This window comes from Eschrichtius robustus, chromosome 13 (assembly GCF_028021215.1).
Source record: "Eschrichtius robustus isolate mEscRob2 chromosome 13, mEscRob2.pri, whole genome shotgun sequence".
NCBI lineage: Eukaryota > Metazoa > Chordata > Mammalia > Artiodactyla > Eschrichtiidae > Eschrichtius > Eschrichtius robustus.
This window is the reverse complement of record NC_090836.1, coordinates 9,634,001-9,661,595: the sequence shown is the minus strand read 5'-3', so window position 1 is coordinate 9,661,595 and position 27,595 is coordinate 9,634,001. Positions and strand designations below refer to the sequence as shown.

The 27,595-nt window shown below is 44.9% G+C and overlaps 1 protein-coding gene across 4 annotated transcripts in view; it reads right to left on the bottom strand.

Moving 5' to 3' along the window:
* ETV6 (ETS variant transcription factor 6) overlaps nt 1-27,595 on the bottom strand; it is a 239,134-nt gene that overhangs the window by 136,248 nt on the left and 75,291 nt on the right. For 2 of the 4 annotated variants that reach the window (XM_068560970.1, XM_068560974.1), the window contains exon 2: nt 2,799-2,928. In XM_068560970.1, coding sequence (XP_068417071.1) covers nt 2,799-2,928 — 130 coding nt within the window. Of the gene's footprint in view, nt 1-2,798; nt 2,929-3,474; nt 3,632-27,595 lie in introns of those variants that run through there. The other 2 variants (XM_068560973.1, XM_068560971.1) reach the window with 2 other exon arrangements.

Below are 27,595 nucleotides of genomic sequence, written 5' to 3'. Positions count from 1 at the left end.
CCACCGGGAATTGTCTGGAATCCCAGATTCAAACAGCAATAACCCAATTCCCTTGTTAGAATATTTATTTTCTTTTCGGTTTGGAAACCCAGCTGGGATGCATCCTCAAGTATACGACACGGCCTCAACCATCCTAGGCACTCCAGGAGATGTTTCTCAAACAGCACGATGGGCAGCCGAGTGCTGGAACAGGACAGCGAGGCGGGCAGCTCAGCCTCCTGTGGAAAGTCCCAGCCGAGGACAAACAGAGCCTGGGAACCTCCACTTTCAGAGGATTCATTCCAGATGTGGGAACAAATGGTGATACAATAGGGCTGATGCAGATTCCAAGGAAGGCTCTAAAGTCAGGCTGCCAGACAGGAGCATTCAGGCAAAATCATCACCATGACCTGAATCCCTAACCTAACAACTGATTATGTTCTAAGGCCGGCAGTAATGTGCTATAGTTCTATATCTGATAATTCTCTACGTGGGCATCCATCCACCCATCCATCCATCCAAGGGAGATATGCAAACTATTCAACAACCGATCCACCAGTTAGAACAGATTCCAGCCAGAAACCAACCCTCTGGCCACATCAGTGAATAGCGGCTAACTGTCAACCCTGAATTCATTCATCCATCCAAGAGGTACCCATTAAACACACTTACATCATGGCCTAATAGATAAAAGCCCAGGCTCTGGAGTCAGACAGAACTGAGTTTGAACCCTGACTCTATCTCCTACTGACTGTGTGACCTTGGCAGGTTACTTAAATTCTCTAAGCCCTAAATTCCTTATGTGTGACATGGATATAACAAAAATACCTACAAGGATCGCTGTGAGAATTAAATAAAATAATTTCCATAAAGGACTTCACATAGTGTCTGGTACAGAGGCATCCCACAATAGCTATTAGCTACTCTGACTGTGTGCTAGGCACATGGCAGGGCCTGACAAAACAGTGGTAAGCAGCACCGCTGTGACTCAATGAGGAAACTGTCTACCCAAGAAAAAAATTAAAGTGTTGGTATGGAAGAAACAGTTCCAAGTAGGGAAAATGATATCTTAGGTGAGATCATAATATTTTCAAGTTAAGAGGGCTGTTGAACATTCTCCTGTCCAATCACAATTTTGTATGGTAGGAAAACTGAGTGTTAGGAGGACTGACTCACAGTCAAACAGCTAGTCTAACAGCAGAACTAGTTAAGAATTACAATCTCCTGATGGTCAGTTCGTTGTGTTTGTTAGTTCGTTTTACCATGGTAACTTTTTATGGAGAGGCAGTTCTATGGTAAAAGAGCTTACATATGTGAAGTCATCCAGAGACAAACCAAGAGTTAGGGTCTTTTTGGGGGCTGGGGGATGGGTTGTGTCAACGTACAGGAAGGAAAAGCCATGAAACCTCAGCCTATTTGGGACAGGAGTTCATTATTTCTTTTTCTCTCTTTATGGAGACTTCAGGCTCCATAAGGGCAAGGAGTTGGGTCTGCTTTGTTCATTTCTGTATCCTGGCATCCAGAAGAGTGCCTGGCACAGCGCAGGTAATCAGTAACTATTTTTCGAACGAATAAATGAAGGAGATTAGGTAGCAGGAGTGCTTTCTCTGCATGGCCTGAGTATGTTCCACCCCAAAGTGAACGGTCCTGAAGTGAACAGCTTGGTCATAGAACAGCTTGGGGAGGTAAAAAAGGCTATTAGTGGTCTCTTTCCCAGGCTGTCTGCTCACAACACTCACTGGTGCCACAGAACTCCATTTTGCTGAGTACAACTGTGCCCTCGATCATGACCATGGCACCTTCACAGTCCCAATCTCTTCTTTAAAAGTTCAGTGTGGAGAAGAGGGTAGACTGAAGCTGGAGTGTGCTGACCCTAGTATATAGGGTCTTTGTAAACACTGATGGATGCAGCAAGCTGGAGGAGGGGAAGGGTTCTCATGGCCCCCAACTCCCCGCAAGGATCCCAGCCACCATCCTCACTGTCGGGGAGAAGGGGTACGCCAGCAATGCACCCCGAGTACCTCCCAGCATCACAGTCATGTGATCCGCCGAATTAGCACAGAGAGAGGAAAGAGAAGCCTGCATCCTCTCCCCACTCTCAGCAGGCAACCTCCTGCTTTCTGAGAAGGGATGGACCAGGAGGGGCAGAATAACCTGGGAAGCACAAGCACGCCCGGAAAAGACGGCAAGTACAACTGGGCCACCATTCAAGTCATGAGGAATCAACTAGGGAAGGGCCAAGGTGACCCCCCCCACCCCCGCCCTGCCATGTCATGTCCTCCATAACCTGGACTCGTGCCCTGAGGCTAGCAGTCAAGCCAGAGAACCTGGCATTTTCTTGGACACCACGACCAGGGTGGCAATCAGGTGACGCATTCTCCCCGGCTGCGCTCGGCATGCCGGATCATCGGGGCTGGGTGGCAGCTCAAGAAAGAAAGACAGAAAGGAAAGGACAGGCGCTGGGTGCTTTGGAGCCTGGCCCCCGCAGCACAAGAAGTGTGGAGGCCCCGACGCCCTGCTGAGCTGCAGCGGGTAGTATGTCATAGTCAGAGACGAAATGAACAGGCAGAGAAATGACAGCCAGGAAGCTCAAGCTTTTCAAAGCCATTTGCAGGTGGGAGGGGGCGAACGATGCCAAAGCAGCTTCGGGAGGTCGTGGGAAAACCATCTCAGAGCACGCCCCTGCCCGGCTTGCAGCCCCGCCTCCCCGGCCCCCCCCCCAACAGCGGTCGATCCTTCTGTCCGGCTGTCGGTCCGTCCGTCCCGTCCAATCCCCCCCCCACCCCGCCCCGTCCATCCCCGGGCGCGCGAACACTCACGCAGGTGCGCGGGCAGGCGGATCGAGTCTTCCTCCATCCTGAGCGCTCGGGGCACTGGCACATGAAGCGGCGTCGAGGAAGTGTAACTGGGCACCGGGCTCTCGGGGGGTGTATATGAAATCCGTTCCTGCTGTTAAAAAGAAGGGCAGCAAGAGGGGAGGGGGGGAAAAGACAATGAAAGCCTGGAACTGAGGGCTGACATCCGCGAGGGGGCGGGTTCGGGGCGTCTGGGCGCTGGTCCCCTCTCTAGACACTGTGCAGCTGTCTTTCAGATCGCCAGCATCAGGGATTTGTAACAAAACGCGGGAAAGGTTTAAAATCGGGCTTTTCCTTTGCACTCGGCTAAATAGGTGTCCATTTTTTTTTTTTTTTTTTTTTCTCTCTGTACTAGTTGTTTGTTCCAGTAACAAGAGGGGAGGCAAGACCAAGGGAATGAAACAATATGTCTAAGAGAATGGCGTTAAAGACTCCTTCTCTCAAACATTACTCTTCCGGTCACATAATTAATGTCACCAATACATTAAAACCACCTTCCCTCTTCTCTGGCAATATCCCCATCTTCTAATCAAAGTAGGATTCCACACTCAGATCCAGTGAGAGGTGAGCCCAAAGTGATGGCTTATAAGTTCGAGATTTTAGTTAATAAATCTGCGAGCAAGATTTGTCTATCACCTACCTATCTCATGACACAGCTACCACCACCAAAAATCTCCAGTGTTTCATTTTTCCCTTCATCGCAGGGAATTATCTGCCACATCAACAGTTATCTCCTTGTCCCCTCATGCTCCATCTGAGAATCAATAATTCCTTTCCTTCTGAAGCATTTCAGGGCTCATGCAAAGAATAACCTGCATTTAAGGAAGTATGGTTTAATAGAAGATTCTTACTCAACTGACAAGGAAAGGGGGAGGGGAGACCCAGCACATACACTGTTTAAATTCAAACAGGTGGCGTTTGTTAGATCAATTAAAACAACTGGATGGGATGGGAAGGATTAGTTTTAAGTTAAAAACGTGGCAACTAATGGCAAGAAACCAACTATGGTGTACAGCGGGGAGAGGAGCGCAATTTGCATCTTAGATCGACGAATACCAACTAGTTTGACTTGCAGTCCACACATAAACACAACTTCTGTTAGTTTCTGTGGTTTAACAGGGCAAAGTAAAGTGGGACACACATGGTCCAAAAATAAGATGGGGCGGGAGGAGATCGGTAACATGCCGTTGTGAAAACAAAAATCGAGCAAAAGAAAAATCACAGATTCAAATAAAACGAAAGGGGTGTTTACATTTTGGAAGGAGTTCTCTAACATTTTATACTCCATCAAATATGCAAAGGGAAGCAGGGGAGTCCCCCAGCCCTGTAACCAAACTGAAGCTTCTCTTCTGCTCATAACCTGGAAAGTTTGGCAGCTGTGGCAGGAAGTTTCGATTTTAAATGAATATATACATATTTTTGTAATTTCCGAATGGAATCACAATACCTTCCCTGAGGCATCCTCTACCGGCAACTAGGGCCTTTGGAATATTTCTGTTTAAACACACATCCTAAAGTTTCCTGGTGAATTTCTTAATTAAGGGCAGACACATACACCCTAGATTTCATTTCTGGATCAATGGAGACGTCCTGTGAAAGGTCACCCAGAGGCAAAACCTTCAACTTCACTTTTCTTGAACTTTACCAAACATCACACATATTCTGAGTAACTCTAACTTAAGGAGGAGTTATATTTTTGGTGTTCGGCTTGGGGTTTTTGAGGTGAAAAAGTCAAAGACATAAACACACATATGGGAAACATATGAAATCTGTTTAGGGGTTTTTCAAGGTGAGATAGGCTTTTTTAAACATTTTAAACGTAGTCTTTTTCTAGTTTAACAAATTCTCCATACACTTCAACCCCTGAATAACACCCCACTGCCACCCAAGTCCCAATATACATCTCGATATCTTTATCTACCGTTACTTTATTCCCAGAAATAGCTTTCTGTTTTGTAAGGGTTTTTGCAGAACTGAAACTGTTGATGAAGAAAACACGGTGCAGCCAGAGAGCTTTCAAATGGCATGCCACGAGTGTGAGAAAAAAAGAAGATGGCATTTCCTAAGACGGTGACCTTCTCTTAAAGCAAGGAGAAACTTACAAGATCCTATAACTAGTCCACAGGAGTGAGGCCACCTCTCCCCGCTCCCTCACCCTCACCAACTCCATCAAGGATGGAGCCCTCAAGGCAGATTTTACTTTATTTCGTGGGGAAATAGACCTCCAGCCTGCTGATAAAAGAGTCAAGCTAGGGCTTCCCTGGTGGCGCAGTGGTTGAGAATCTGCCTGCCAATGCAGAGGACACGGGTTCGAGCCCTGGTCTGGGAAGATCCCACATGCCGCGGAGCGACTGGGCCCGTGAGCCACAACTACTGAGCCTGCGCGTCTGGAGCCTGTGCTCCGCAACAAGAGACCGCGACAGTGAGAGGCCCGCGCACCGCGATGAAGAGTGGCCCCCGCTCGCCGCAACTAGAGAAAGCCCTCGCACAGTAACGAAGACCCAACACAGCCAAAAATAAATAAGTAAATACTTCAAAAAAAAGAGTCAAGCTAGGTATCACCTTTAAAATGTATATATTCTGACTTGCTAAATCATCGTTGTGTTGCACCTTCTTTTCACTGTGCTTTCTTTGCAGGCAGCCCCCTGTGTGTTTACATTTGTGTGTGGTTCCCAGTCCTTCCTGCTACACTGAACGCCACACTTCAGGGCTTGCCCTCGGATTTTTATGCCACACCCCCCCACGTGCAAACAATTCCCCATGAAGACAACCTCGCTATTTCACGATGAAACCTGTAAAGAGAAGGCCAGACACCGAGTGACTGTGGAACTTGAATGCCTCTCGCTCCTGATGATGGATTCCACTCAGCAACATTGCGACACCTTAAGCCTGGGATGGGAAGCGCTTTTCAAAGGTTTCCATGAAGAGATTTGTCAGTAACAAAAGAAAGGGTGGGTATCTTGACCAAGAGGGGGAAAAGCAAAATGTGCTTCTAGGGTCTTGAGCAATTTGCTAGCGGCTGTTACACTACCGTGACCCTGGGTTTAGCAGCCAGCACAGCACTCAGGGGACCCCGGAAAGGATGCCGTCCGGTGTGTGGGCTCCTTTCCGAGGAGAAGCAAGCACACACCTGGGCATCCCCCACCAGACTTATGTCCCTTGTCTCTCTGTCAATCTCTGGGGTGACTCATGTGGTCCTCATTTTAAAATCTGTTATTCTAACCATGCACTTAACATCTACCGTGGCACAATCATCAGACTATCAGCAGTTAGAAATATGAAAAAAACACCGCTGTCTCCGATGGAGACGTCCAGGCAGAGGGGCTTAAAGAGACTAACATCCGATTCCCCCCAGTAACGGAAACCTCTTTATTCTCAGAACTGCCCCTCTGGTCCAACCCCAAGGAAGGGAAGGGGAGTACCCGCTTACAGCGCATTCACCTCGAGAGCAAACTGTCAGTCGGATGAAAACCAAAGGTGTTTTATTTCAACATTACAGAGGGGAATAACGATTTCCCCAAGAGGATTATAACCACTGCTCTAATTAAATTAAAATGCTGCCGACAGTGACATTAATGCATTCAAGCGTTGGAGGGGGATACACTGCCGGCAGAGGTCAATGATGTGACTAAAAATGCCGTGATGTGGTTACATTATTGTTTAGATGATGAAAAAGGAGACATGCTGCTCTCAAACGTGCAGACGCAACCTATCAAACCAACGGGCGGAAGAAAAGGGAACACTGCCATTTCTAAGGCCAATTGTAATACCTCTGAGAAGGGGGGGTTGGAAGAGCAGCACAAAGCTCTGGAAGGAGAAAATAAGGCTAAAAATAGTTTTAGGCAAAGGATGAAATGTAAATGTTACTAACCATTATAGAAAAGCTTTCAAAACGTTAAATGGAATGCGGAGTTAGGGTTGCTACAAGCACACTGTTGAAAGTGAGCTCTATCCCCGACCATGAAGGGTCACAAGGTGCCCATCTAAGGCTGCTCATTTTTTAAAAAATTTATTTTATTAAAGTATAGTTGACTTACAGTGTTAATTTCTGCTGTACAGCAAAGTGATTCAGTTATACATATATATACATTCTTGTTCATATTCTTTTCCATGATGGTTTATCACAGGATATTGAATATAGTTCCCTGTGCTATACAGTAGGACCCTGTTGTTTATCTATTCTGTATATAATAGTTTTTGCAACTGCTAACCCCAAACTCCCAATCCATCCTTCCCCGACTCCCCTTGGCAACCAGAAGTCTGTTCTCTGTGTCTGTGACTCTGTTTCTGTTTCGTAGATAAGTTCATCTGTGTCATATTTTAGATCCCACATATAAGTGATATCATACGGTATTTGTCTTTCTCTTTCTGACTTACTTCACTTAGTATGATAATCACTAGATCCATCCATGTTGCTGCAAATGACATTATTTCATTCTTTTTTATGGCTGAGTAATACTCCATTGTATATATGTACCACATCTTCTTTATCCATTCATCTGTCAATGGACATTTAGGTTGCTTCCATGTCTTGGCTATTGCGAATAGTGCTGCTATGAACGTAGGGGTGCATGTATCTTTTTGAATTATAGTTTTGTCCAGGAGTATATGCCCAGGAGTGGCACTGCTGGATCATATGGCAACTGTATTTTTAGTTTTCTGAGGAACCTCCATACTGTTCTCCATAGTGGCTGCACCAATTTACATTCCCACCAACAGTGTAGCAGGGTTCCCTTTTCTCCATGCCCTCTCTAGCATTTGTTATTTGTAGATTTTTTAATGATGGCCATTCTGACCGGTGTGAGGCGGTACCTCACCGTAGTTTTGATTTGCATTTCTCTAATAAGACTTAATAATTCTGCTCATTTTTAAACCAACTGCTTAGAACCTGTGACTACTACGTAAACCAAGCTTATATGTCTTGTGTTCAGTAGGAGAGTGGCGTTTCTCCTTCCTCCACGCCCACCCCATGGCTGCCTTTTACGGACAAGAGATAAAAACTGAATATTATTATCACCAAAAAAGGCTTTCCTTTTCAAAATTATTTAATATAGCGCTTCTATAAATCATGGGGATCCCCCAGCGCATTTACACGTTTGTTTTTACGTCACTAACTCTTTGAAAAAGCTGAAAGGCTGAGAAATTTAGAGCTTACTGACCATTAAATACTAACCTTCTGGAAATAAAGATAAGGCATTTCTGTAATAGAGAAAAACAGAAATAAAGTCTGGTTGTACAGTCCACCACCCCAAATCTGGGGATTCACCAACTACGGATTGAAAACATGCAGGGGAAAACAAACTTCAGAAAGTTCCAGAATGCAAAACTTGAATTTGCCATGTGCTGGCAACTATTTACAGAGCATTTACATTGTATAAGTAATAAAGAGATGATTTAAAGTATGTGGGAGGATGTGTACAGATTATATGCAAATACTACACCATTTTATTTTATATAAGGGACTTAAGCATCCGTGGATTTTGGTATCCTCGGGGTCCTGGAACCAAACCCCCCTGCAGATACCGAGGGACAACAGTACTTGCAAAAAGACGGTTTAGAGGTAATTTCAAAGATTTCTTGACTGTAGAGCTGAGATGCCCATGATTTAGGAACTTTTTCCAGAAATAGCCCCCATCCCCGTTATGAATGCCAGGATTACCCCAGTGATGGTTTCTGAAGCCTGTGTAAAGTCTTGAGGACAAAGAGTGTCATGGAAACAGTGGTGCCCATGGACCATTTCCCAAGGAAATACAGTAAAAATGCTGCAGGTGCACTTTTCATCCTGCTACACTTAGGTGTCCCTTCACTGCACTGAAAACCAGCAACCCAGACAAAATGGGAAACAGTAGGCACCACAGGTACAGTGGTCATGCTAGTAATATTCAGTATTTTGAGGGAAGGATTTCCTTCTCTTTTCCACCCTGCAGATTTTTAGGAAAGCTGCCTGGGAAAGCTGATGCTTCTACTACAGTCATCTTCTATAGACTAAAAGAAGAAATCTCTCCTATGGGAAACTATCTATTGAGATTCACTCAACTGAAGTCTGAATACACAATTATTTAACTACACCTTTCTGGCTGCAGAATAATTCAAAGCGGTGGCTTTGGCTTTCATTAAATAAGCTTTCATTAATAAGCAAAAGCAACGCATCACCAAAAAACTGAACAAGACTGAATTCTGAGCTGCACAGTTTTCTAGGTTTTTGGTGCCAGGGGTGCAAACAGAATACACAACAACCTAAACTAACACACTCTTGATTGCCAAGTTCTTTCACTTGAAAAACTACACTGAATATTTTGTTCACCCCCAAATTTAGCAAGATCAACTTAAAGGACTTGCGGAAAGATGCAAACGTCACTCTTCTTTGCTGAATTTACACACAGCCACAGTCCACGATATCTTTCGCAGCTTTCGAGAAAGAAACAGGGTACACTTTAGGATCTGGGGTGAGAACAGTATAGCTTAGGATGTGAGGGATTCAAATAAGAATTGCGAAGTAGAAAACCAGGTCCATCAAATCACAGCAGTGAAGTTGTGATGCTGTCTTTCCCTCCCACAGAGGCTCCAGGAGATGTCTAAACAAGTGACCCGAGCCGGTTCCCCTCTTAGTGCCCAGCTCCTCTCCTGAGAGAAACATCCCTGTTGGTGCTGAGTCATCCGATTTTTACACCCCCAATTGGTCTTTGGCTTTTAACATGCTTGCAGTCATTTCCAGCAAGAAAAATGGGAGTACCCCATGAAAATAGGATGGGCAGGAGCTACACTCCTGGTCTCTGGAGCTATCCCCCTCGGTCACCCAGACGCCCATTCAGCCCTTGGGGGGGAGGGTACGCCCCACAATCTACCTTCACACTGACGTGGGGATCTTCTGACGAGCCCGGCTTCACCTGTCCAAGGAGTGCTCTTGCTTTTGGGCACTGAAGAAGATGGTTTGGGACCTGAACTATGTAGATTCCTACATGCTTAGAACTGAAATAGACAGTCCTTTTCCTCCCCTTCTTAAGGCTACTCTACCCTAAATCAGAAGACAGTGTATTGTGTCTATCAAACAGATATAATTAAGTCAAAGCACCTTAAGTCTTTCTTTTGCCCAGAACTAAGTTATCGATGCACAATTGGATGAATAAAAAGAAGCATTAGCAATAGGCCGTGCAATCAAGCACTGCTGTAAAAGGTCATTAAGGTTTTGTTCTCCCTATGATTGTTATGAAATCTTTCAGCATTCATCAAGCATCCACTAGGAGCCAAGGCCTGTACCAGGCATTACGAATTCTACCACCATTAAGTCCTAGAATTTCTAAGATGGCCCCAATATTAAAAATTCTGGCCAGGACATGGAAGCAACCTAAATGTCCATTGACAGAAGAATGGATAAAGAAGATGTGGTACATATATACAATGGAATATTACTCAGCCATAAAAAAGAATGGAATACTGCCATCTGCAGCAACACAGATGGACCTAGAGCTTATCATACTAGGTGAGACGGAGAAGGACAAATATCATACGATATCACTTACATGTGGAATCTTAAAAAATGGTACAAATGAACCTATTTGAAAACAAAACAGAAATAGTGTCAGAGATGTAGAAAACAAACTTATGGTTACCAAGGGGGAAAGGGCGGGGGAGGGATAAATTGGGAGACTGGGATTGACATATACTCACTACTACATGTAAAAGAGATAACTAATAAGAACCTACTGTATAGCACAGGGAACTCTACTCAATACTCTGTAATGACCTATATGGGAACAGAATCTAAAAAAGAGTGGATATGTGTATATGTATAACTGAATCACTTTGCTGTAGAGCAGAAACTAACACAACATTGTAAGTCAACTATACTCCAATAAAAATTAATTTAAAAAATTCTGCATCACTTTACCCATAAATACATATGGGTACTCATACATAAATACATACACTCCTCAGAACATATGTCCCAATCTTGGTTGGAAAACACAGTCATTGCGACAACCAGGGAGGGAAGCTAGCATTAAGGGAGCGCTTGGAATATACTTCCCACAACGCCTTTATTTTATTTCAGACTCACAATAACCCTGCAAGGAAGGCATCATGACCCCCATTCCACATGATGAACCTGATCTGAAGATGGCAGGGGGGTAGCAATCTGTTCAAGTCACCAGCTCGGGAGATGGTACGGCTGGTAAAAAGAGGAGACATAAGAAATTACATTGAAGTAGGGCCAGCCCGTCAACAATGGCTTCACAACTAATGGTGACTCCCACGAGGTAAGTTCAAGCTTGTAAGAACAGCTGCAGCTTTGGAATATTTCATTGCTTTGTGCTCTCACTCCTCACAGAACTCCAGTGGGGTCCCCGAGGGTCGCTCCACGGAGGCCCCTGAGCCAGGGTGCTGACTGTCTTAAGCCTGTTGCTTCTGCTACTGGGAACAAAGACGGAGGGCGTCAGTGCCTTCACCTGAAGGAAGGGGACTAAATGCAACGCGCGAGGGGAGTTCTCCTGGCGTGGCCCCTGAGCGGGGGTAGACACTAGAATCCATCCAGGGATGCGTGTTACCTGTAGGGCTCCGTCAGCAGAGCCGTCAGGGCATTTACAGATTGCTGGCGCCTCTCAGGACTCTACCTCGTACTGAAAGCTCATCTTAGGGGATTTTTAAATAAAACCATGTTCCTTTTCTCTCCAACATTTTCTTCGACAACCACAAAAACCATTTCCCTTACTCAACACCTTCCCATTTACCCAAGAGCAGCAGATCTGAACGTACAGGTGAGACGAACAGCAGCAGTGAGGAGGAAAGGCCCCGTCAACGTTTATTCGGGGCCTGTTCGTGGGCAGAGCTCCGAACCCGGGAGGAGCGAGTCTGCCTCTGGGAATCACAGTGGCTGCCATCCAACGACGCTGGTCCAGGGCTCTGAAGATGCACCCTCCCCTTCTCGCAAATGAGGAAGGGGTGATGGAGGCACTCAGGGGGCTTGCGGCGGGGAAAGACTGAAAGGATCCAAATAGAGGTCTTCAAATTCAGAAGGGCTAGTATAAGGCAGAGCGAAGGCTTCCCCTTAGCCCCCCAGAGGGCAGGGCCGGCCACACACACCTGTGCCCTAGGAATCTGTGTCTGATTACTGCTCCCTTTAAAGCCAATTTAAGATGAGGCTGAAAGGTGACTCTTAAAGGTGTTCCTGCGCTGGGAATTAACTCAAGTAGAACTTGAAGGTGCCTTATAACTAAGTCCAAGATGCTGCTTCTGCGTGATCTTCTATCTCCTGGCGAGTCAATGCTTATTAATTACATTGTGGGCAGAACAGAGCCAAACAAAACAGGAAGACCACTCTCCCCCTTCTCCATCAACTGGTCCCCAGAGGCCCCTCACACGATCCGAGGGGTCTACCCAATATAATTAGAAAAATTACTAGTATCTACAACTTGGAGTAACCCTTTCGAAGACAAGCACCAAAGACAAAAACTCAAATAGATTTCTTTATTGTCCTAATTTTAAAACATTTTAATTAAGATCCTTTCCAACCCTGAGATGCTATGAATCTTTTTTTTTTTTTTTCTCTTCTGAATTTCTTAAATATTTCTGACATGAGTAGTAGTAAGCAGAATCTCAAGCTGTGATTCCTTTTCATGCCAGGTTGTGGTTTCACAGGGAGGTCTGTGCTTGAAGGATGCTTAGCTCATTTGGCTGGAACCCAGTGCTGACGGAGGCAAGGTCACAGGCTTCAGACCTGGATGGGAAAATGAAACGCACGCCACCCCATGGCCCAGATTACACCCCTAATCCCTGCCAGGATACAGATGACTTCTTTTAAGGTGGAGATTAGGTGAGCTCGGCAACAAACATCACCGCTACTGGAAACCCCAGAAGCGCATGTCCTACTGACAGTGGGGTCGCTTCAGTATAAGAAAGGTGGTGTGACTTCATACAGAACCAGCTGGTGTCACCTCTGGGAAAAATACCGTCTTGCTGTGGGATTTATCCACAAATGCCCCTAAGTTTTGATCCACCTTTTGAAAAAGGGTCACAGAATCCTTTCTTCCTAACTAATTCTAACAGCAGAAGAAACACGTACTCAAATGAACAGCAGCTTATATCCTGGCCACAACAAAGCGAGGCCAAGTTCGGCTCCTGATTAGCTGCTTTCTCCTCCATTAATGCTGTTCGCTCTAATGGTCTGGCTATTACAATTAGCCAATCTGCAGTGTCCCTGCCTGGGGCTAACGAGTAATCAACTGCGAGTGTTACTATTTAGTTGTATCAAGGGCGCCATTAGAGAGAGCTTCTCAATTTCTCCCGGCAAAGGAGAGATACCTTCCAGGCATGTTCTACCTGCCTGTGCCCCTGGGTACGAGCTCCCGGGGGACTCACGGGACCTTAAGATTGGGACAGAGGAAAGGATGAGGGCCAGGCTTCTGTGGAGACCAGAGGTGGAAGCAGCAGAAGAGCCCCAAAGGGATGCTTTGAACCTGTACATTCCTCCCTCCCTCTCCACCTGTCTTCTCGTGCCTCATAAACGTTCTCCCCATCCCCAAGCAGCTTTCCTCTTTCTGTTACAGCATCACTCTGGGCTTAAGTCCATCTTCATTTTTTTCGTGAGTGACTGCACATGAAAGTCTTATAAAAGGAAGAGAGAGAAAGAGAAGCTTTTAAACTCACACCCTCAGCTGATTGCTGGAGGTGATTGGAAGGGAGGCAACTCAGACCCCCTTTACAATTGAAAAGACTTTTTGTCCTGTGATGTATCTTTACAAAATGTCGACAGCTGAAATGGACCACACACCGAATGAGAAACGTGAGGCTTTAAAAACAGGCTACCAGAGCAAGATTTGCATTCTAGTTCAAATGAGGGCAATCCAGAGAAATGCTGAAGAGAGTCTCTAAAATAACAGCCCCACTGAAGTCTGCGTGAAGTCCCGCAAGGTCCTAACTAGATGCTGCCCATTTCCAATGAACCAGGAGACAACCCGGCCCCCCGACACACCTCAATCAGGAAAGGAGAAGGCTGGGTGACAACCACTGCCAGGGTCAAGTTGAACGAATTCCCTTGCTCTACATGTATCAGAAAATCCCTGGGTCGCTTCAGGCTGACGAAGAAATAGAAATAGAAAAAGCCCTGTAAACAATACCTAGAGTAACAAGTGCAAACGAGGTCTGGTACAGATTCATGTCTCTGGGAAAATGTTTCCTACCAATATAATTTTCAACAAAACCTTATTAAAAACACTATACTTGAAAAGCACCATAAAACAAATGTCAACGTCTCCTCAGCGTATGCCGTCTGAGGAACTGGCATTAAAATACCCAGCCTTTACCATCACATAAAGTTATTTTAAATATAAGTCACATGAAGCTTGTGAAATATTACGCGTTTCTTGAAACAAAGGCTCTCTATAAATGCAACGCATCATTACAATGAGAAATTTGTAAAGTCCCAAATAAAGCACTACTTTTTACGCGTGCCGTAAGAATTAAACCCGTCTTCATGGTGTAGAGTGGGAAATTAACTGAAACCTCAACTGAAGATGGACCGTGACCTCACATATGACTGACTGAAGAATCAAGGCAGAACTTATCTGCCTGCCCAACCTGCAGCCTCTGGAACTCAGAAGTAACCAATACGCAATCTTGAACATGGATTAAGAGGGTCACGCACCTGCATCTCCTCTTTTAGAAAAACTTTTCCAGAAGTAATAACCATCCTGGCAAGTAATTTCTTATATACTTTGTCAGAAACCATAGACGTTCCCTGATCTTTAGACACATGACTCCTTACAGGAACTCAGAAAAGGCATCCTTCCCTCCACTGTGGTCGTGGTTAGAAAGACCTGGGAGTTTGGGGTTTTTTTTTGACAACTGATGATTGAAAACAAGTTCTGCTGACAAGGTGAATATTATTATGAGAAATGCTACCAGCATTAGTAGCATTCTAAAAACTTAATGACAGGAATGAGAATGAAATATAGAAGCGTGTGTGTATATGTGATGACAACAGTCATTAACAGAATATGAAGCGGCTTGAAATAATAAAGAAACTCACGCGCTGCACTCTTGTAGCCCTGTTGTTAAGACTAATCATTTATTTTACATAAGATCCTGTGCCTTCATTACAACTATTGTGCTTGACAGTACATGAAAAATATGCTTGAGTTTCCACATACTTCAGGGACTCAGGATCATCTAATCATTTGGGAAATATACATTTTTTAAATCAGGTATTCTGAATCTTGGCTGCACGTCAGAATCATCTGGAGAAGCTTTAAAAAAAAAATCCCAGTTATCAATTAGCAGAGGCAAACTATTGATATTATATATAGGATGGATAAACAACAAGGTCCTATTGTATAGCACAGGGAACTATATTCAATATCCTGTAACAAACCATAGTGGAAAAGAATATGAAAAAGAATATAAAAAAATTAAAAGATTGTCTTTAATTGCAAAAAAAAAAAAAAAAAAAAATCCCAGTACCCAAGTCAACCAGCCAGGTATCATTATTTTTAAAGCTCTTCATCGGATTCCAATATGCAGAGAGGTAAGGCTGAGAATCAGTATCTTCAATCAAGACATAAATAGAGTAAATCCAGACACATGCTAAATGATTATCTTTCACAGTAGTTTTTAAGAAACCTTATTAACCCATTTGCTAATTGTCCTTCCCTCCTGAATAAATTGCTGTTGTTCTGCCTTTAACCATAAAATAGAGATTATTGGTGTAATACAGGAAGTTTCTGCCTGATGACTACCTGACCCACAGAGGAACAAGTGCCCCAGACAGGTGTGTCTGCAGTGGTTCCTCTTCCCTCCCAACTGCCTCTGGAGTTCCCCCAGCCCCACCCCCAGAGAGGCTGCTCAGCTTCACTTTCCAGAGCTCCACCTGGAGCTCATGTTCTTAGCACCGGCTAAGAACTTGACGTGTGTAGCAGGGCCAAGACAAGGGTAACGATGGAGAAGCTAGAGGGAACGAAAACCCATTCCACTTCCGGATTGCCCTCCCTCCCCCTCCCCACACCCAGAAGGGTCTGTCTGTCTTCATGTGTTCAGGCCCCAGACCCCCTTTTTCTGGCTCAAGCATCCAGCAGCTTGGAGTTCGGGGAGCCTCTTTTCCCCAGGTGAGATGCATGATCCCCATGATGGCTGTCAGGGCTGCCTGTGTGCCACTCGAAAATGGCGAGTGGGATGCGTCTTTTCCCCAAAGTAACCTTGCTACTAGTGATTAGGTCTTTATTTTTGCACATGAACTGTCAACTGACTATAGCCTGGAGGAAGGCCTTGACCTCCAAGCAGCTGACTTCTTAATAAAATCTTGGAACCCTAAACGAGTAGAAATCTCCAGCCCACTAAGGTCTTCACCAAGATAGTTGAAAGTCCTTCCATGACATGCTGCTATGTCCTCCTAACACCCCTAGGAGTCATGTCACCAAAACCAGCACAAAACCTACTTGACAGATGTAGGAACTGAGGTGGAAGGATTGACAAGATTCTTGAACGAATCCCATAACTGCTCTGGAGGGAGCAGAGTCCTAAACCCAAAGATGTCATCTTTCTCTGGAGTTACCTTCTGTCTCTAGTGTTGTTTAAACTCTTGGTCAGCATGATAAAGTCTGTGTAAAAAGTGGCCCTTAAGGGGAAGGGTAGCTCACTTAAGAACCTAGCTGATTTATTTATTCATTCCTTGATAAAAAACATTCTCCAAAGAAGCCACTGGAAACCGAAGTCCTTCCAATAAAACAAAAATTTCAACAGTTTCCAAGCATCTTGATGTTATTAGTATTTTATCTCTTCTTCCTTTAAGCAAAATACAATTCTAAAACAGTGATAGAACTGTGGCATGAAGATGGCTTTATCATCTGAAATTCACTCAGGTGTTGAAAGTCCTCGAGTGGGCTGTAATTCTCTTTGCGTCTTTCAGAAGCAACTTGCAAGCTACCCTGTGAAAGCCTGCTACAGCATCGCTAGCCAAGCCTCACCAGTGGTGTCAACAGTTCCGACACGGAGCTGCCAACAACTGAAACCTATCAATAGGAAGATCTGGGAAGTTTAACCAAAAGTTGAAATACGGACTCTACAAATCACTTGGAGCTTGTAGGGTTGAAACAGGAGCTTAGAAAAAGGCTAATATTTCCTTTATTGCTATGGAATTCCTCTCTAGTTGTATTACTTTATATTCCTTGCCACAAGCCAATCAAATCTATGCTGACAATCACCAAGACTTCTGCCTGAAGAAAAGGTGAATGAACCAGGCAGACACAAATGACAAAGCACTGATGTAGTATATAGTTCTTTGTTCTCAAGAGAATCCATGGTTTCTGAGTGGGTGAAAAGCATTTGAAAATCATTCTGATGAAGAGAAAACTATCTTCTCAATGAACTTATTCCTATTAAAACCCATTTTCCAACCCTCAACTGTCATAAACCCATCCATATATAAGACCACAGTAACACAATGGGGAAAATGTATCTCTAACTTTTGAAGTCTAGCAACTTCCCATAGGAAGTCCTAATCACACTTCCAATGGATGCCCTAAGGCATTATCTAGACAAGCACGTTTGACCGAAATATAATGCAAGCCATATGTGTAATTTAACATTTTCTAGTTGATGCAGAAGAGACAGATGAAATTAGTTTAAATAATATATTACATTTAACCCAACATATCCAAAGTATTCTTTCAACGTATAATCAAGATATAAAGCTATTGAGATGTATTACTTTTTTTATACTAAGTCCTTGAAATTTACTGTCTAGTTTACATGACCGTTCAAATCAGACACTAAATTTTCACTGCAAATACTTGATCTGTCTTTATAGTTCACAGAATTTACAGCCGAAAAGGTAAATTCGCACACCCAACGCTGTTCCAAATAAATTTTTAAAGATTTTTAATAACTGACTCAAGTACATTTTAAAATTCAAATTGATTAAAACTAAATAGGGCTTCCCTGGTGGCGCAGTGGTTGAGAATCTGCCTGCCAGTGCAGGGGACACGGGTTCGAGCCCTGGTCTGGGAAGATCCCACGTGCCGCAGAGCAGCTGGGCCCGTGAGCCACAACTACTGAGCCTGCGCGTCTGGAGCCTGTGCTCCGGAACAAGAGAGGCCGCGATAGTGAGAGGCCCGCGCACTGCGATGAAGAGGGGCCCCCTCTTGCCGCAACTAGAGAAAGCCCTCGCACAGAAACGAAGACCCAACACAGCCAAAAAAAATAAATTAATTAACTAAAAAAAAAAAAAACTAAATAGGTCAAGAATTCAGTTTCTCTACAGCACTAGCCACTTCTAGTGCTCACAGCCTCATGGAGCTGCTAGTGACCATATCGTACACAGCAGGTTAGATCCTGGGGCAGCGAGCACCGCACGGGGGTGAATGGAGGATGAGGTGGGACGCGATCGCACATCCTTTCAGGAACATCCTAAACTCTGGATGGACACGGGCTACAGGTGACCCATGTTCCTCGTCCTTCATTTCTCCAATTGCAGTAATCAGTCATTAGAGTCATCCAGACTGACAGCCATTTATAGAGAAGGACGAAGGGGCTAGATGTCCTTCCTGCCCCTGTACTCAGAGACAATGAGCTCTGAGCACTCAGCAAAAATACACAGGAGTTTAGGCTCCATCAGGTCAAGTCTTTTCCTTTCTTCTTCTCTCTCAATATGTCTCTCTCTCTTTCTCCCTTTAACTACCCAACCAATTTCCCTGGGAGCTGAAAAACGAGTTCGTGCAGGACGTCACTCTGCAGAGTTTCAGCTCTCCTCCCCAGTACGAACAGTCACTGTGCATTGCAACCTGTCCTCATTTGGGTCATTCCTGAACTCGGCCACAATCCTTAGGAGATGCCCAGAAATATAAGCCAGCTGTCACTCCTAAAGCTCTGGGGCACGTGGTTGAATACTAATTATTTCTACCATCTAGAAATCTGAACCATAAAATCGAGGTTTAGACTTCTCAAAAGATAGTTTGCCCTCATCATAGGAAATGTGTATCTAATTAGGCGAAAACAGAATTAAAGCAGAAGGAAAGCTCCATAAGGAGTAAAAGACATGATTCAACATCCCTTGAGAGCAAGTCTGGTTCAGACCCGCCCTCACCTGCCTGACGTGACTCCTCGCAGTAGGTACAGCAGGTGTTGAAAAGGAACACAGGCTCCCTAGGCTGTGACTGATGTTGCACCTGAAGGACCTTCTTGAAAGGAAGAATGTTCCATAAGGACCTTTGACAAGGCACATCCCCTTCCCCCAAATACTCAGCCTCTTACTAAAACTAACCTTACAGTTTTAACGAAACTTGTACGTATCCTTTCACCAATGCTAACCATCCATATCTGCTTTCCCCCACTGGCAAGACTAGAAAACAACATAAGTTAGAACCCTGAACAAACGCTCCTCCATATCCTCCACACTGATTCTTCCCTCTAAAACTACAAAAACTACAAAAAGGGGGGAGGTGCAGACTTGAACCTCAGTCTTCTCAGCTACAAAATGGAGACAATTGTTCTCACTGATTGATAAGGTTCTGAGTAAATTGATTCAGTTAAAATAGGTAAAAAGGCCATGGCAACCATGATGTTATTATTCTTATGCCATGGTTTCCAGAGCTTTCAGACCGAGGTCCAAAGACTCGTGCTGATTCACTTGCCCATTCCTTTCATCCAGAGCAAAAAAAAAGAAAAAAATTAATATGCACTGTCTCACTACATTATACCCTTTTATGTACGAACATTAGACATTAGATCATTGGGAAGAGAAGAACTGGTACAATTTTCCTCAGTTCAGACTAGAAAACTACATCAGTCTAATTTCCAGAGGCTGGCCTCGAGTGCGTTACATCCAGATCACAGGACAAACACTGGTAAGTTGGGAATCTCTGAATGGTCCTGAGTATCCTAAGACCTAAACAGAAACCCCACTCAGTTCAAACTACTGTCAATACGCGCTTTCTAGTTCAATAAGGGTGTTTAGAAAACTTTTTATAGCTGACTGTAGGTTTTTTACTCTACCGTCCCTACCCAGAGCTTTTAGCATTTCCTCCCCATCCAGAGACTCAGCTGTGGGTCCCCCTTTGGGACTTCCCATCCTGCCTTGTGCCAGGTCAAGTCTCTCCAGCCCATGTTTGCCTGACGTCCTCAGCAGACCTTGCCCTTGACTTTGGATCTAGGTCTCCTCCTTCACAGTTCCTTGTTTTGAGGTCGATGATTTGCTGCAGCTTGGACTTTCATTCTCCTGTGTCCATGTCCACGGCTGGGGGTCTATCTCACCTTCACGTGCTTCTCAGACCCCCAAACCACACTGGAGCCCCAGGCCCTCCCTCTCACCCAGACGGGAAGGTTGTCGTTGAGAGAAAACTTGGCCTGAGCAGGGGGCCTTGCCCGTCCTGCTCACCACCATGTCCCTCACACCCAGGGCAGTGCCTGTTGGCTCATAGCAGCCCTCGTTACATATTTACTGAATGAATGAATAAGCCTTATTAGACAATCTCACTCAGTGCATTTCTCGATGCCAACACAAACTCACCTCTTGTCCCGTGTTTTCCCCTAGGGCCATCTAGTGACTTTTGGACACAGTTTTAAGTCCAACTGTCTACATAAAAATCTTGCTACAAGCTGCCAGCACTGCCCTTCTCCTTTTCTTCTCCTCTCCAGGAGACATGCTCACTGCCCTATTACCCAGTTAACGTGACTTGTTCTTAGGCCTTATTCCAGGTCGGTCCATGTTCCTGGAACACCTTCCCTCCAAGGATCCCATCTCATCAACTCTGCTGCCTCGAGAGAGAGAGAGAGAGAGAGAGACTTAATAATGTGCTTATACTCATCCCAATGCTGCCATCATTCCTCAAAAATACTTTAAAGACACCTCTTTCGGGACGTTCAGAAGCAACTACAGGTACCAGTTTATTGCTATTTCTTGGATCTGACCAAGAACAGTTTCAAGTATTGCTGGGAAGCCTTACTCATTGGACTTGATGCCAAATGATTACAGCTATGTCCAAAATTTAACTCCCACCTCAAGGCCCTAAGTTGTTCATTGCTCTAATTATCTGTGAAATGTTTCTCTCCCAGCTAGACTAGAAAAGAGTGGGGACACAGACTGTATCTGTGCTGTTGACTGAATTCCTCCATGCACGGTGCCTGATACACTGTACATACACGACTAACGATTGGTAGGTGAATGAACAAATGGTCTGAAGACCTTTCTGAAAGATTTTTCTTTGATTCAGCAAATACATGTCTGATACTGCTAGATGCTGAGAATATGGAGATGAGTAAGAAAAAAAAAAACTCTGTCTTCTTTAAGGAACTTAATGTCTAAAGGGGAAAAGATGACTTAAGGGGAAAGGAAAAGAAAGTATTATTTACTGTCAACCCTTATGTAACAGACACGTATCACATTTCACTGAAATTTCCCAGCAATCAAATAAGCATGACATTTAAATCCCCATTTTAAAAAGACTTAAAAAAATTGGGATTCAGCAACGCTGCATAGCTTACATAATGGTAATAAGTTACAAGCCAGTCTTTGAACCCAGAGCCTACGGACAGCAAAACCTAGGTCCTTTCTTCCTTGGCACCAAGCAAGGGGTGTACAATTCAAGGAAATGTTTTGTCTTTTAAGTGACTACTTTTGAAACTCTGAAGGAGACACATTTACATGGATATCTGGGTACTGGTATGGGTCTACCCTTTTTTAGCCTTACCCCATCCATACTATTCTAGAAATCACGTTAGGTGACCCAGCAACTCTGATCTCCCTAAGAAGTACGCCAGGGACTTCCCTGGTGGCGCACTGGATGAGACTCCACACTCCCAGTGCAGGGGGCCCGGGTTTGATCCCTGGTCAGGGAACTAGATCCCACGTACATGCCTCAACTAAGAGTCTGCATGCCGCAACTAAGGAGCTGTAGAGCCGCAACTAAGGAGCCCAGGAACCACAACTAAGGATCCCGAGAGCTGCAACAAAGGAGCCCACCTGCCACAATGAAAGAGCCCACCTACTACAACTAAGACCTGGTGCAACCAAATAAATAAATAAATAAATAAATATTAAAAAAAAAAAAAAGAAGAAGAAGAAATACTCCAAAGACCATCTCCCTTAGCCCTAGCTCACACAGGCATCAAGAAGCCTGAGGCTTATTCAATCAGAGGTCCACGACCCCCGATCTGTGCCAATGTTGGGGTGAAGGTTCTTTTAGTAGAAGTTGCCGTGTGAATATAGGGGGGCCTACAAACACCCACGGAGGGGCAGGTGGCGTAGGCAGCAGACAAACACTGGTACACAAGGAGCTGGAAGGAAGGAGGAGGCTTGGAAGCAGAAACTAGCGTCAGCGTCACTACAAGGGGCCAGCTTCGGGACACACATCACAAACTACCAAGACACCTGCCCATTCTTACTAAGTAGAAGATGAAAAATGGAGCCTTTCAAGTTTCATTTCAACGACATTTGAAAGAGACGAAAGATTTCGTATGGTTATCACAAAAGACATTAAAATCTAGGGACCGTGCTTTCCTTTCCCTTAGATTTCTCCATTCAGTTCTAAAAATATTTTTGAGCATAGACGGTGGTGGTGAAGAGCTATAGCTTGGAGATACTCAGGCTTGTTTTGAATCTTGGCTCCTGCACTTACTGCATGACTCTGGACAAGTGACTTAAGCTCCCCAAACCTCAGTTTCTTCATCTATAAAATGGGATAATGATAACACTGGTTCCATCTATCTCAAAAGGTTGTAAAGGAGAAAACACATTAGAACTCAGCACAGGGCCTAGCACATAAAAAGCTTAACAAGCATCAATGACAAGAACACGTGCCAGCGTGGTGGTAAATCTTTAGGACATACAGATACGCACACATACAAAGATGGTCATTTTTGAGGTGGCTTAGGGGCTCCATCTGCGGTAGGCTCAAGATATCACATAATTACACAGAGGACTGTGTGATGAAAGACACAAATGGTCATGTAAAACTACTGTCCATTAGAGAGCTTAAGTCACTATCAAGCGCCTTTGCAAACCATCTGTTTTCAAGCAGGAAAAAAACAGGGAAAAAGGAAATCAAAAGACTCAATTCCAGGGCTTCCCTGGTGGCGCAGTGGTTGAGAATCCGCCTGCTAATGCAGGGGACACGGGTTCGAGCCCTGGTCTGGGAGGATCCCACATACCGCGGAGCAACTGGGCCCGTGAGCCACAACTACTGAGCCTGCGCGTCTGGAGCCTGTGCTCCACAACAAGAGAGGCCACGATAGTGAGATGCCTGCGCACCGCGATGAAGAGGGGCCCCCACTCGCCACAACTGGAGAAAGCCCTCGCACAGAAACGAAGACCCAACACAGCCACAAATAAAAAAAAAAAAAAAAAAAGACTCAATTCCAATAAAGATGCTGCAATAAGTGGAAGTGGCCACTGCTAGGTCTGCGTGTCCTAGGACGATCAGACAATCCCTGTCTCTGGATTGGGTAGATGCTCGAGGAGAGAGAACTCAATGTACTTTCTGTGACACTGTTACCCACGCTCTGCCCAAAGAGAAAACGTGCCTTTGCTTCTTTGGCGGAGCATGTGAGTGGCTACAGCTGGAGCGTCAAGCCGAGCTGTCTGCTGAGCAGAGCTTTCCCAGCCGTCTGCCATGAGGGTCGGGGCAGGCGGCCGCCTCTCAGCATCAGCTGCACCTGGATTCGCGGATCAACTCTTCAGTATCACGGAGCACAGGGCGGGTGGTGTGGGAAGCGCCGGTGTTGCTCTAATAACGAGCACGTTTCGTTCCTTGCATGGAGGTACTGGCTCTTGCTAATGCCACCTCCTACGCAGCTGGTTGCATAAACATTCAGGGGCAGTGTAGCCCAGTATGAGTTGTCAGGAGGCGGGCCTGGTGTGCTTACTCAATCAGCACGCACTCACGCTACCTGTAACACACACCTGTTCTGTAACCTCTGAAATTAAACAGAAGGGAAAGAATGGAAACAAGGTGAGGTGTCAGGGAGCATGGGCTAAGGGAAAATGAAGAGGTCAATCAAATATATTCAGCACCTTCTATGTGCCAGATACATAAGATATGATACCTTTCTGTTTCATAAATGAAGACACCAAGTCTCAGCGAGCTAAAAGAACCTGGTTTTTCCAATGTCACACGACAAAGTGGGGCTAGAATCCGAATCAAGGTAGGTCAAATTCCAAAGCCATGATTCTACATTTTCTCCCCCAAAATGAGGAGTAAGGATCTTTGGCAAAATTAAAAGTGGTACCATGGACTCAGGGAAGATAAGATGGTAAGAAATAGATTAGAAAGTTTTTGAAAGTCCTAGTGGTTCACAAGGCGATTGCAAACCTGTAGTCGAGCAATTCAAATAGAAAAGAGAGCATATGCTGACATCTGGGATCATGTATTTAGGCCCAGTGTCGGGGTGTTGGGAGAACAAGAGTTGCTTTAGATTGCCCAGAGGCAGGAAGGGGAAGGGATGTCTGTGTGTCAGGTACAGCCAGAGAACCAGGGCAGCTGCCCATGCCTGAAAAAGCAGCACATTCAAACAACAGATGAAGAAGAAGAAGGGGTGGAGAGATTTATACTGCAAGGAAACTGTCCTCCTTGTGAGTAGAGCTTAGTGAAGGACATGGAGTCCATTTTCTTTCTGGCCTCTCTGGCTCCCTACTTCCTGCTTCTTTCCTCACAGCAAGTTTGAGCAGAAAGGGACCCTAGAAATCGAGACCAGCAACCTCATTTTTCAGATGGAAAATCTGAGACCAACAGAAGTATCTGCAATCACACTTCTTGTTTCAGAAATCAGGTAGTGATCAGTTCTTGTTTTCGTTTTTCACCATATTCTGTTGTAAAGAGAAAAAGGGTAGACGGGAGGAAAAAAACAAAACAAAAAACAAACCACAACCAAGAAACCAGAATTTTTAACTTGTAGACACAAAGATGTCCCTACTTATCGCGACTTTCCCTGATGCCATGGCCGTGTGCCTTGAATCTTCTACCAAGTGGCATTAAAGGTGTGCACTGCACTTCTCACACAGTACCTTCTAGGTCATTTCTAAGGCCCCAGGCCAGGCTGAAGGTTAGGACTGCAAGGCCGAAGGATGTCTCTTTACGCACGGTGACCCTCATGGTTGCTCTCTTGGATGACACACCGTCCTGGGTGCCTTGGGGTGGAGGTGATCCCTGGGATGTGGGATTTCAAGGCTAAAACCAGGAAAGTCCCAGAGAAACCAGGACAAATTGGTCTCCCTATTGCCTTAAGTAGGGCCACGTTCTCAACCGAGCTAATGGACCCATGTAGATAAAATGCATTTAGCTGGATGTTTTAGCTGGTATTGACACCAGCTAAGCGGTAGTTAACATTTCAGATTTTTACAAAAAGAGGCGAAAGGAAGATTAATGACTGTAAACAGCCTTGAGCCCTGGGGGAGGAAGGTATTCTCAAAGTAGGAAGTGTTAAGTCCATAAAAGAAACAATATGAGAATGCAGTGGGGCTTTTTCATACCTAACAAGTATGACTAAATCTCTAAACACTTCCTGTTCCGTCCCATGTTTTTCTGAAATTTGCTTTTCCTTATTGGCCAAGAAGATAGAAAAAAAAACAAAACCGTTCTTTCTTCTCATAAGAATAACAGTGGGGAATTTCTAAACCTCCAAAGACTTCGAAAGTTTAGCCAGCTCTTGCTGTCAGATAGAAATATTGTGGAGAAACAAATAGCCCTCATTTTTTCTCCATAAGCATCCTAAATTCTTTGTACATATAATTTTGGGCAAGTAGAAAACCATGTGATTAGAAAAAACAAATACTTACACTTAAGTAGCACCCACGCACTCAGCCATCTAGTTGTATTTTCAATAAAAAAGTTTCTGTTGTCATTAAACACTCTGACAGGTGCCGAGAATACAACGCTGAATAAGGAGAATACATTTTCATTTTAGTTTTCACAGTCACCCGAAGATCAAAAGCTGGGCTTTGGACTTAATCCTGATTCTTCTTATTGTAATGGAGAAAGCAAGCCACCCTAACATAAAACCTCACATTTAAATCATTTCTCCAGGGCAGTCCTTCCCAATCACAAAGAGCAGCAGTGCCCCAAAGGCAGCCTCACTTTCTCCTTTTCTGCGTCACCCAATACACAGGAGGCACTCAGCCTAGAATGAAAGGGTGTAAGTCAAGGAAGGGGTTACACCAGGGAGCATGTCAATGGTTCCCCCTACTCACAAGGATAGCTTAAAGCTGCCCTCTACTCACATTTGAGAAAGGCACTCTTCCACCTCCTCTAATCTCCTAGAAGCACGATTTGAATATAAAGTAATTTTCTAGGGAAGGCCAAATGGTAGCCCACAGAGGACCCTTGGGAGAGGCTTTCTCTCCGTCCACTTCCACTCTAATGCGCTGATTGCCATACCCTCCAAAACAAAAGGGGGAAATGGAACCAAGCACACAAATCCCGCCACGTTCTTGAGTAGAGAGAACTGCCGACACCAGTATCTGCACCCGTAGGATGAAGTCTAGAGGACTTGACATGAAGGGTCATGGGAAGCAGAGCCCGAACACTGTCAGACGTCCACCCAGCAATACGGCCCGTCCAGGTAATAATGCCACCTCACCAAAGAGTCCACGGTCATTGAACTCAGCTCTCCCCCTGTGCTGCGACGGACCTTCAGTCCCTAGAACCCTGGGTCCTGCCTGCATGTGGGCTTCCTGGGAGCCTTAGTGACTTGTACTTTTGTACACAGTACGTTGGCCTCTTTGAGTTTAGCAATTCCAGACCAGGAGCCTTATTGGACTTCCTCTGTTTATATAAGACTCATCAAGCAGGTTATGCTGCTTTTCTGCCACTTTTCCTTCCAGACACCTCCCAAATGCCAAGGTATCAGGAAGCAAGAGAGGGGTAGGGTTTTCTCACTGCAATCCCAAAGGCCTACAAAGGCATGTGTAAGCCACAGGCTTTGCGGAAAGCCTGCTGCTGACCCCTTAAATGGTGGAGCGTGTTTTTCAGGATGGTAAGGGAAGGGCTGTCAAGTACGGTCAGAGTCAAATGTACCGTTTCTGTCGTTACTGCTGGTCTCTTTCCAGAGAGAGTAAGATGCACCCCTTGAAGCTGGCAGCAAGTCCTGTGCTTGCATCAATACTCATTTTCACTTGCACAGAAAAATCCCCCTGCCCCACAGCACATAATATGTTCATGAAATCCCCTCTTTATTTTGCAGATCTAGAAAAGGTGGGAGAGAGAAATTAAATGCCTTTGTGAATCAGCAAAAAAAAAACAAAACAACCACCTAGGGATAGAACCTAGGACAGCTAGTCTTCCAGCCTGGACCCTCACATCCGGCACACCACAGGGAAAATGGTTATTTTTTCACTACAAAAGAGATGACCTTCAACTTCAGGCGTGTAAGGTACAAAAAAAATCTTGAAAGACACCAGTTATTTTGTGGAGAGGAGAATCAATAAAACAGTAGCCCAGGGCACAGTTCTTTCCAGAGGTCAAGATGGTATCTGACCAAGGTCAAGACTGTAGGAACCAGAGGTCAGAGGCCACTAGCTAAGCCATGGTATGAGTCAGTCCTATTGAGATTGCCTCAAGGTTAAGGAGAGAATCCTCAAACTGCAAGCAATCTCACCAAATAGGAATGGGACACTAGCTATTCCTGTCAACCTCCTTTTCATTCATAGTAAAGGCTGCCATGGAGCAACCAGCTTAGACGCTGGGTGAGTCCATTTATTAGGCATGAACCCAAACCTACCACTCTGCAATCCCACCCCCATCTGTTCCAAGATGGCAGAAAGAGTCTGCGGTTCAAGGCACAAAGCC